An 11735-nucleotide genomic window follows, 5' to 3' on the forward strand; every position below is an offset into this window, starting at 1 on the left:
GGCCCACTAGTAGCATTTGATTTACAGGCCCTGGCACCTCTAGTGCACATTACTAGGGACTTACTAGTAATTCAAATATGCCAATCATGGATGAACCACTTACATACAATTTAAACAGGAGAGCATATGCACTTTAGCACTGGTTAGCAGTGGTAAAGTGCTCAGAGTTGAAAAGCCAACAGCAACATGTCAGAAAAATATAGGAGGCAGGAGGCAAAAAAGTCTGGGGATGACCCTGCAAAAGCAAAAGTCCAACACGACCCCCTACCAGCCTAAAGCCAGGGGAGAATAATCAATACCTTGATGTACTTCCCTGATTGGGGCGATAGAACAGGGACCCAGGCCCACAACAGCAGGGGCATGCTCCAGTTCTACGCCTTCCTGACTCCAGTTGGATCCCTCTGTCCATACTCTCAGGGCCCACTAGGCTAACCCATGGGGAACCCTTCTCCACATCTACAGACACCATCTGTGCAACACCTAACTTTACTTTGCTCACAGAGGTACTGCAATGGGCAGATAGTACCACCAGGGCCAACACAGTGGTGTTGCCCACTCCACCCCCGGGGTGTGACTCTCGTCCTCCCCCCCCCAGGGGCAACTCTGTCCACCAGGACAGTAGGCCACAGTGGCCCCAGACAACTGTCAGGGATGAGAGCCCGACCTCAGGCCTCTCTAACCACTGTGACTGTGGAGAGTGGGGGGTGGTAGCCCCAGGTGCCTGGCACCCTTTGACCACTCTCTCTTCCACCAGGTCAGGGATGACAACCTGACCCTGGTCCTCCCCTCTGGGGCTCTGTACCCTCCCTGCAGAAGCGGCACCCCCAGAGTCCAAAACTGTCAGGGTGCTTGTAGAAGCAGTCCTGCACAACTCTTCCATCAGTGCAGGGATGTTAACCTGCAACTGATCCTCCAACCTGGGGTCTGTACCTTCAGGTTGGACCAGGGCTAGGGGTGAGGCTTCCCTCCCCCTGCCCTCTCTTCTGGGGTCCTGAACCACCCAACTAGGAGCGGCCCCCCCAGAAGACAACATGGTAGGGGCACTGTTAGCCGTAGCCCCTTCCTCCAGGTCAGGGGGGACACCCTTAACCTGGCCTCCCAATCCAGGGTCTGTACCCACAGACTGGATCACTGCCTGGCAACCCAGGACTTCCTGGGGGGCATACCTACCCCCTACCAGGTCCGAGGTTACCCTCTGAACCTGGTCATCCAACCCAGGGTCACCACCCTGCGGTTGAACCACTGCCTGGCACACCAGGACTTCCTTGGGAGCACATTTACCCCCCATCAGGTCAGAGTTTACCCCCTGAACCTGATCATTCAACCCAGAGTCACCACCCTGCGGTTGAACCATTGCCTGGCACACCAGGACTTCCTTGGGAGCACACGTACTCCCCATCAGGTCAGAGTTTACCCCCTGAACCTGATCATCCAACCCAGAGTCACCATCCTGCGGTTGAATCATTGCCTGGCGCACCAGGACTTCCTGGGGGGCACACCTACCCCCCACAAGGGAAACACTTTCCCCAAGGGCCATACAAGAGTCTGGCTGGCGCAGGTCTCCTGACCTCTGCCCATCTGACAGAGTCTGGATTCCCCCCAGCCCAGAAATGGTCTCACCAAGGTCATTCCTGGGGGGCTCTGCACTCAGAGCTGACCCCTGACCCTCCAGGTTCTCCACTGGGGTCCGCAACCCCCTCTCAACCCTCTGTCTGGACTTCTGCAACCCCTCACTAGGAGTGGTACTGCCAGACACCAGAACTGGTGGGACGCTGGCTACAGCCGCCCCCCCAAGTTCTCCTGACACTGTGGGGTCTCCCTCAACAGATGGCCCTATGGTACAGGCTAGGCTCCCCTCCTGGGGTTCCCACAGGGAACCCTCCAGGACCTGGGACCGGATCTCGGGCACCTTGGGCCTCAACCCATCCCCATTCCCTCTCCTCTGAGACTGGACATGGGGTCCCTCACCCATCCCACTACACTGGGACCTACCTGGGACACTACAATCCTTCCCTACCTCACCTGGTTGGGAACTACCTAGACCACTCCTCTCAGGAGCACCCCCAAATGCCTCTTCAGACTCTCTGGTACTCACCCAGAAGTCTGCCTCCATTGTAAGCTCCCTGGGGTCAGAGAACTCACACTCCACCTGGTGTTGGCATAGCTCTGGAAAATAAGGACTAGACATATGCTCTCCAGCAATTACATCACTCAGCCCCTCACATGAATTAACCAAAGTACCCTTCACCCAACCATCCAGTGACTCTGCTTTGACAAAGCACCCCACATCACCCTCCTGAGACTGGTGAGACAGTACCTGACTGTCCCTGACACTCAACCCACACTCTTCTGGGATGTCTTCACACTCCATAACCAGGACTTCTACCTGGGGGGACCCCCTCTCCCTGTCACTCTCAACTAGAGTCAGTAGAGTGTCCCTCCCACCAGTAGGAATATGACTCCCCATGCCAGTTCCCCAATCCACCTCAGGGACCCTGTGCATCACTGGAGCTACCTCATACCCCTGAACCTCCTGGCGTGTGTTAACTCCCTCCTTCAAGTAGGGCACCACCTCTCTGGGCATGTGTACTTCTGCAGCATCACTGGATATACAATTGTTGCTGCCACCATTCCAGCTGGACTCAGCCCTCATGACTTCCAGCTCTTTCAATTTAAGCTCGTAAGCATAAATCATTTTTTTAATCTCTAAGTCCCTCCTCCTTTCTGCCAACTCCTTGAATCGGCGAGCCCTGTCTGCCCGTCTGTCCTGTAACTCTTCAGGAGTCAGACCCTTGGGTGACACCCTGCTATCCCTCCTGGGGACCCTCCCCCCAGGCGTAACAGGTACCTCCACTACACCACTGTGTATCCTCTGCACTTCCCCACCCACATTCTCCTCCTCTGTGTGCCCTCCAGCCTTCTTGATTGTCACCCCGGCCCTCTGTGCCTGTTGCAGCTCCCCCTCCCTGGTGGAGCTCTCAGTGGGACAGTCAAGATCTTTAAGGAACTGTTTCAATTGAGCAACTGAGTACTCCTTCAGTTTCTCCATTTCAAACACAGCTCCAGCTGTTGCATCTCCAGATTGAGACATGATGGTCACAAGTGCAAAGTTCCAAAGGCAGAAAGAAAATAATTTCCCACTGAAGTAAAAAGAATCAGTCAAGGGATCAGCAAAATCATGGAAGTAGAACAAAAAGAGTCCTTAAGAGAAAAATCAAAAGATCACCAAACAAGTAGTATGTGGTCACGTAGTGGTCTGAGATCAAAACAGTAGTGTACACTTAATTACTGTATGTCAAGTACAAATACAAGTCCAATCCCGACCGCTGGTCACCAATGTTAGAAATGGGGTCTTTGGTTGACAGTCAGGTTACCCCCTGTTCAAGCAAGGACCCTCACTCTAGTTAGGATAAAAGAGAATCACCCTCAGCTAACCCCTGCTTACCCCCTTGGTAGCTTGGCAGAGCAGTAGGCTTAACCTCAGAGTGCTAGGTGTAAAGTATTTGTACCAACACACACAGCAACTTAATGAAAACACTACAAAATGACACAACACCAGTTTAGAAAAATAGGAAATATTTATCTAGACAAAACAAGACCAAAACGACAAAAATCCAACATACACAAGTCAAGTTATGATTTTTAAAAGGTTTAAAATAAAAAGAGTCTTTAGGTAGTTGTAACAACACACTAGCGCTGCTAGCGTGTAAATGTACCTGGTTTGCGGCAAAAATAACCCCGCACGGGCGGTGTGCGTCGAAAATAACCCGGCACGGGTATATGCGTCGAAAACAGCTCGGCTCGGCGAGGCGCGTCGAAAAAGCCAGCCACGCGACGGTCCGAAGTCCCGCGGCGCTGGTTGCGATCTCTCAGCCTTCGTCAGCGATGCTGCGCGTCGTTTCTCCTGCTCCGGGCGTCGATTCTCCGGTCGCGTTTCCAGCGGCGTCGTTTCTCAGCTGCGGAGCCGGCGTCGCGTCGTTTTCTCAGCCGCGATCGGGTTCGCGTCGATCTTTTCTCCGCACGGTGCTCGGTGCGTGTATTTTTGTCCTTAGGCTGCCAGCCTCTCCTTTCAGGGTCCCAGGAACTGGAAGGGCACCACAGAGCAGAGTAGGGGTCTCTCCAGAGACTCCAGGTGCTGGCAGGAAGAAGTCTTTGCTATCCCTGAGACTTCAACAACAGGAGGCAAGCTCTACATCAAGCCCTTGGAGATTTCTTCTTCAAGATGGAAGGCACACAAAGTCCAGTCTTTGCCCTCTTACTCTGGCAGAAGCAGCACTGCAGGAAAGCTCCACAAAGCACAGTCACAGGCAGGGCAGCACTTGTTCCTCAGCGATCAGCTCTTCTCCAGGCAGAGGTTCCTCTTGATTCCAGAAGTGTTTCTAAAGTTTGTAAGTTTGGGTGCCCTTCTTATACCCATTTTAGTCTTTGAAGTCACCTTCCTTCAAAGGGGACTCACACCTTCTTGTGAAATCCTGCCTTGCCCAGGCAAGGCCTCAGACACACACCAGGGGGCTGGAGACAGCATTGTCAGAGGCAGGCACAGTCCTTTCAGATGAGAGTGACCACTCCACCCCTCCCTCCTAGCAGAGATGGCTAATCAGGAATGCAGATCACACCCCAGCTCCCTTTGTGTCACTGTCTGGTGTGAGGTGAAAAACAACCCAACTGTCAACTGACCCAGACAGGGAATCCACAAACAAGGCAGAGTCACAGAATGGTTTAAGCAAGAAAATGCTCACTTTCTAAAAGTGGCATTTTCAAACGCACAATCTCAAAATCAACTTTACTAAAAGATGCATTTTTAAATTGTGAGTTCAGGGATCCCAAACTCCACCTGTCCATCTCTTCTCTAGGGGAATCTACACTTTAATCATATTTAAAGGTAGCCCCCATATTATCCTATGAGAGAGAGACAGACCTTGCAACAGTGAAAACGAAATTGGCAGTATTTCACTGTCAGGACATATAAACCACATTACTATATGTCCTACCTTATCCATACACTGCACCCGGCCCTTGGGGCTACCTAGGGCATACCTTAGGGGTGCCTTACATGTAAGGAAAGGGAAGGTTTAGGCCTGGCAAGTGGGTACACTTGCCAAGTCGAATTTACAGTGTAAAAATACACACACAGACACTGCAGTGGCAGGTCTGAGACATGATTACAGAGCTACTTATGTGGGTGGCACAACCAGTGCTGCAGGCCCACTAGTAGCATTTGATTTACAGGCCCTGGCACCTCTAGTGCACATTACTAGGGACTTACTAGTAATTCAAATATGCCAATCATGGATGAACCACTTACATACAATTTAAACAGGAGAGCATATGCACTTTAGCACTGGTTAGCAGTGGTAAAGTGCTCAGAGTTGAAAAGCCAACAGCAACATGTCAGAAAAATATAGGAGGCAGGAGGCAAAAAAGTCTGGGGATGACCCTGCAAAAGCAAAAGTCCAACAAGTACCATATCTAAATATCAACCATTCTACATCAAAGCCATTTCCATAGAAAAGATGCCTCCAAATTGAACACCTACCTGGAGCTGAGCAACCAACAACATGCAATTCAGAATGAAATAGACAGCGTAGTATATCTGCACACAAATCCAGTGGTTTCCTCCGTGCAAAAATACTATTTTACAACCTTTGTTAAGTACGGAAGTTTTTTTTTTTTTTTTTTTTTTTTAAACTTAACTCAAGATAGTCCAGGAGTGGAGATAAAACAGTAAATGTGCCTTTTGGGCTATGACTAGAGCTAGAAGTAAAGTTGATCTCTTAGTATCCATCGTGCCCATTACTGCAAGAAACAGCGCGCCAGAGACACATATACAATTCTTCACAGAGATCTATAACAGGGTCTGGGCAATCTCAGTCCATTGTAATCCATTGGTAATGAAGCCTTGCCTGCCACTATCCAATAAGATAAATTGTTAAACCATTAAAAAACAGAACCAAACAACACATCAAAAGACCACCTTGACTCTGGTTGTCGATAATGCGAGCGCTGTTAACATGCGCCACAATTCCGAAAACACTGAAGAACCATTGAAACTGTAGAAAAGCATTATATAAATGCACCTGATATTACTCTATGCCTACTGAAGGTGCTGTACCATGTCTATTCCCTATCTTCTTGCCATACAAAGGTTGAGCCAGCAGCTAAGCACTCAGCATACATGCCTCCCTCAGCAGAGAAGGAACCATTCACAAACTCACCTGAATACACTTTGTGTCATCCTACTTGTTGCTACTTTCCAACTCTAGAAGCCCACTCTTAGACTCAATTGGATAAACAATACACTCCTATGTTGATACCCCAAATGGTACTAAGTGCAATGCCTCCTTGGTGTGTTAGTTATGTGCAGGAGGATATGATCATAGCCGTTAATACAAATAACTGGTTGCGCTGTCTCCTTACCGGGAGCAACATCCCCTGCGTGCACTACTGAGTGATGCACTTCACCAATTACAGTAAGTCTTCATAAGGTTTAATATTTGCCAAGACATATGTTTCATCACAAATGTGTGTAAAAGTGACCCTGTATGAAGTAGGGGGCACGGAAGAAGCAATGGACTGTGATCCACTTACCAAGTGCAAACTCTGAACTCAGAGCTGCATCAGGAGTACCACAATCCTGACATCAGAATCCAAGGGGACTTATCTTAACAGTGAGGAATGCCGTGGAGGTCCAAACCTAGTGCAGGCTGCCAAAAAAGACTTGCTTCTCGCCAGCACATGCCATAGTCGACCTTGACCCCCGAATCCACCTGGACCCTCCGTCTTGTCTCCAGCGTATAAGTCTCAACCTTGAGCCACAGAGCCTGTGGCTGATGAGCTGACTGTAGCGTTGAGGGCACTTGGACTTTAACGAGCAATTGTGGACATTCTAAGACTCTTGTTCTTTAGATAGGCTTTGACTGGATTTTGACTCAAGTGAATAAGGAATAACCTTGTCCGTAGTTAGAAGAGCAGGATGCTGGTGCCCGCGGACAAAGTGCTAGAATACAGATTTTATGAAGTATGTTATTATTTAGTGTACACTGAATTTCATTTTGTATGTGGATAAATGCTACTTTTTATAAAAGCAAGCATTTGGCTAGTCATTCAATTTTTGCACTTACTGAAGGTATGTTGAGTTGTGAGGCTGTGTTTATCTATGAGAAGCCTCAGACGGCTCAAATCTCGCTGTCACTGAGAGTCAAGTGTGGAAGGAGTATTTAGCTCAGTTGCTCAGAGCCCACATTAAGCCAGGTACAGGGTCATCAGGACAAACCAGGACTTTTAATGAGTACTTCTCACAGCAGTGATATAATCTGTCTTACTATGGTTAAAGCTTCCATATGTTAAAGAAATACACTTTTTTGAATTTTGATGATACTTTACCACATTTTACATGATGTTTTTGTATGATGTACAACCACTATGGTTTGGCAAAACAACTTATTTCTCAGTGGCCATCAGAAAGGGGTTCTCGCATCCACCATCACCCCACTAGACGGAATCACCTCATATGTGACACATTGAGCCAGATCTGGATTATTTGTTAACAATGTATGATTTTTAGTTTGTCTTTTATCTTTTGGTCAGAAAAAAAAAAATTAGGCCATCAATTTCCCAACTCCCACAGCTTTGTGTCCTACATTATAATTCCCATACATGGTTTTCTGTGCTTAGGCCACTGCTTACTTTTCATGTGCTACAATTATTATAATGAAATTTGGTTGGTAATATGTCCCTTATACTCTTTAATACAGTTCTTGTTCAATTATGCACTACATATTTCTTAGTATTGTGAGCCTAGCAAGAACAATGAAAGAGCAAAACAAACACAAGTACAATACAATAGTGCTGTGGGCACCACCGTTTGTTATAGGTGGCCAAGTCACTGAAAGCTAAAGCCCAATGCATGACTCTGGCCACGCTCTGTATCCTCTTGGACCCATGAGCATGAAACAAGCCAGGATTTCATGTTGCTTTTGTCCACCACCCATAAATAAAGAGATGCTCACTTACTCAATCTGACACCAGAAAACCTGACATCAATCCCAGCTTCCCCATGTTATCAAATTGTTTGATCCTAAGCAAATATTTTTTCAGCAAGTTTTTTTTCTTCATTTTCCCGTATGAAAGCACCTTCAAATATGTTAGTTCAGGACATGGGTCATACAAAAATGTGTTTAATTTAATCGATTATAATCAGCGGCGGCCACATTTGTCAAGGGGGGCGGGAGGGACAGGAGGATAAGGGAGGAACAAATAAATAAAAAATAATTTAAAAAAAACACCCTTCCCGCCGCCGTCTCCTGCCACCTCACTCCTCTGCTGTTCTGGTGTCCCTTTATTCACTGGGACACCAGCACAGGCTTCTCAGCAATCCTGGTACTGTTCTTGTGCTAAACCTAGCATGAGAGCAGCATCAGGATTGGTCTGAGTAGCTTAGGCTGCTGCTCAGACACTGCCCTGGAGTCTGTGCACTTTCTCCAGCCTGGCTGTTCAACACAGCCAGGTTGGAGAAACCTAGGTAATTAGTGCACTATATTCCTTCGCCCCCATCCCATGGCCCAGCCCAGTCCCTCCCTTCACATGCTGGCTGAGCCAGCAGCAGAAAAATATAATGATAATGAAGATAATGAAGCTCTTAGCCACCATTGAAGAGGAGCCGCCCCTGATTGCAATGTAGCTCGATCTGTAATAAGAATCTGGGCCACATATAGAGTACACATGGCAATTGATTTACCTTCATTCACTAATGGCATTGTCATCAGAGCTGGGGTATGATTTTTAATCTTGCACTTAGAAACAAAGAACACTTTAGGAATTACCTATAAGAGCTGGGGTAGGATCGTTTCTAGGCGCAAGATTAAAAACCAACACTTTAGGAAATACCTTCAAAAGCTGTGATATGATCTGATGTACTTAGGGTGCAATTATTCCGTCAGTTAAAAAAATGTGATGTTGAATACTCGCTACAATATTTTACATAGCTTGCTGCATAATTTATATGCCAAATATATTAATGGCTAGACTTGTGCACAGACTCTTATTGCCAGGACAGAACATTATCTTGACTCTCACTGTCAATTTGTTGGCTTGCCTATCTCTACTGCCTGTACCTATACTTTGAGGAATGCGAGCCACTGAAAGCTCGAGCCTGAAGCCTTGCTCAGCTCAAAGTCCTGTTGCAACTTCAAGCCTATAATGAGCCGAGTTTTCATGTGGCTTGTGCCATGCCTGACTCCCTCTACCCAAGATGTGGCATTAGTCAGGGCTCCTGACTTGAACAGAGAAATCAGGTTCGAGGCTCCGCATCAAATCAACATCCTGTTATTCGGGGCACAATGCTATAAACAATGTATGTGACCTTGTGTAATGTAACTGGTGCTCATGTAAAGTGCTCAGCCTCTGGGTGGGCTTCGTATTGTATTTAAAAACTGTAGAAAATTAACTAAGAGGTAAAAAACAAAGTCGTAATATCGGGCAAGACAAACAGAGACCCATTTCCTGACTGATTTGTACAAACTGAAAACATAAAAACCGTGGCTTCCGCACTTTATTTGTGTGATCTTAAGCAAGTATTTTAGTTCAACTAAATTCTTCTTTCTTCATTATCTCTTATGAAAACACTTCCAAAACGTGAGTTCAGACTTTCAGTTGTACAAACTTTCACTTTTAATAAGCACTTCTCAGATCACTGCTATAAAGTGCATTATTAATGTGAAAGTTTAGGTATGTTAAACAAATACTTTTTATTTTGATGAGACTGTCATATTTTACGTGGTTTGTTGTATGATTAACATAGAAAATATTTTCAGAACTCGGCTCGTGCATGGGCTCTAAGACCCGAGCTAGACTGGGTCGCCCACCGGTGCACAAACTGCTCCTCTTGCCAACACTAACAGTTATAGATGGTACACCTCGCGTAAGCTCAATAAACACAACCAGTCAACGTGGACCTCAAGTACATTTTTTTGCAACAGCAAATACCCCCCAGGAGTAGCCTAGACTGAATACCTGCGCGGTGATGAAGCCGTCATATACCCTCTTGTCTCGATCCTGGGGTAAGAGTAGTGGGAACTGCTTTGCCATACAGCCACCAGCCTCCATTACACTGCCAGGGAGTCTCCCAAGTCCAGGAGGCAAACCGGCTACGGGCTGGACTGCTGCTGTCACAACCTCACTTGAAGTACGCGCTCAACAGTTCCTGGATGTAAAGATAGTGAGCCAAATATGGAAGCGTAGGGCCCGCGCAGGCGCGTTAGAGAAGTTGATCTGCGTCTGCGCTAGTGATTAGTGCCTGCAAGAGGATGATAAATATTATGAATAATACGAAGATTGAACTAGCGTTGACATAGGGCTGGGGAGATTCATCTCACTAGTCTCCTAAGTAGGGGCGCGGTGGTGTTGGTTAACCAGCGAAACCGATAAACTTTTGCAAGAGGCGTGGCATGTGTATCCAACAGGTCTGGCAAATTAAGAACCTTTATATTGGGTTATAGGAACACTCGGTATTAACAGCACATAGAAAGAGTTAAGGTGCAGTTGAAGCGCTATGTGGTTAAAAATACCGTTTTTGTTATGCACCTACTGCATACATGGCTAGGGGATGGGGTGGAGACTCCTGACTGTTAAAGCCAAAAACGGCTGTATTTTGGCTGCCTCCGGCCTGAAATAGAAGTCAGTAGAGGACATGCATTCTTCTGATTATTTTTTTTTTTAAATCTCCCACTTTCTTTTTCTAAAATGTGGGAATGTGTGCTGCTGGCCAAGTTGTATAGCTTCAGGGCCGGCTTCAGGCATCGACGAGCTCGGCCCAGGTCCACAGCGCCAAGTTTCAGAGGGGCGCACTAGGCTTGCCTCGAACACTGATTTAATTAATTTATCATTATTACCCGCCTCTGGCGTTTGTTCTTCCTCTCCAGGTAATACACAAATGTTCCATTCCCTTAATATACCTGTTTGCTTCCCCTGCACTTTCTCCACCTCTCTGTACAAGACTGTTGTACAGGAAGAGCCGAAGCCTTGTGGAGTAGTGTGGTAGCGACCCCTTATGCCAAAAGGGGCTGGCGTGGAAAAGACTGCCATGTGTTAAGGGCCGAACCCTTGTACAGTAGCATGGTGGTGCCCCCATAAACCAAGAGGGGCCGCCATGGGGAAGGCTGCAGTGCGGTAAGGGCCTTCTGTGGTACAGAGTCAGCAACCCTGATGCCAGAAGGAGCGGCCTCGGGAAACTTCACTGTGCTGAGCCTGTGAACAGTGAGGTTCGGTGACCCTGCATGTCAGAGGGGGTCACTGGGAGCACCAAGAACTGTGACCTGCTCTCCCCCCAACTCCCTCCACCCCAGCCGGACAAGAACTGAGGACGCTATGCCCCTTCACAAAGGCAAGGGACCCAATGCAGGATCATTGTAGCTACCCCCCTCAAACGAACACTTATCCTGCAGGAGGAACTGCAGAAAGCCTTCAGCCGATTCAGGAGCCCACTGCGAGTAAGAGACTGCATCTGATGAGTGCAACCGCCTCGGCTGAGTGTACCCGGATTACCTGAACTTGGCTGCAGCTGCTGTAAGCACCCACAGATGGAGCTCACTCAGGAACTCTGAATGGATCACACTGCTGGGTGGGTAAGACTGGTTTTGGGCCTATCGCCCTTGCGGGAATTTGCTGCTAATTTAGCATGATAGTTTTGGAACACTAAGGGCCACGTGTATAAAGCTGTTAAGAGGTCTCAAACAGTC

At 47.6% G+C, this 11735-nt stretch overlaps 1 protein-coding gene across 2 annotated transcripts in view; it reads right to left on the reverse strand.

Moving 5' to 3' along the window:
• FANCL (FA complementation group L) overlaps positions 1–10215 on the reverse strand; it is a 304454-nt gene extending 294239 nt beyond the window's left edge. Inside the window, exon 1 of one of the 2 annotated variants that reach the window (XM_069234372.1) lies at positions 10012–10215. In XM_069234372.1, the coding sequence (XP_069090473.1) occupies positions 10012–10104 (93 nt within the window). In that variant the 5' untranslated portion in view covers positions 10105–10215. The remainder of the gene's footprint in view (positions 1–10011) is intronic. The other variant, XM_069234373.1, reaches the window with a different exon arrangement.
• Positions 10216–11735: the final 1520 nt, after the last annotated feature.

This window comes from Pleurodeles waltl, chromosome 5 (genome assembly GCF_031143425.1).
Source record: "Pleurodeles waltl isolate 20211129_DDA chromosome 5, aPleWal1.hap1.20221129, whole genome shotgun sequence".
Lineage (NCBI taxonomy): Eukaryota > Metazoa > Chordata > Amphibia > Caudata > Salamandridae > Pleurodeles > Pleurodeles waltl.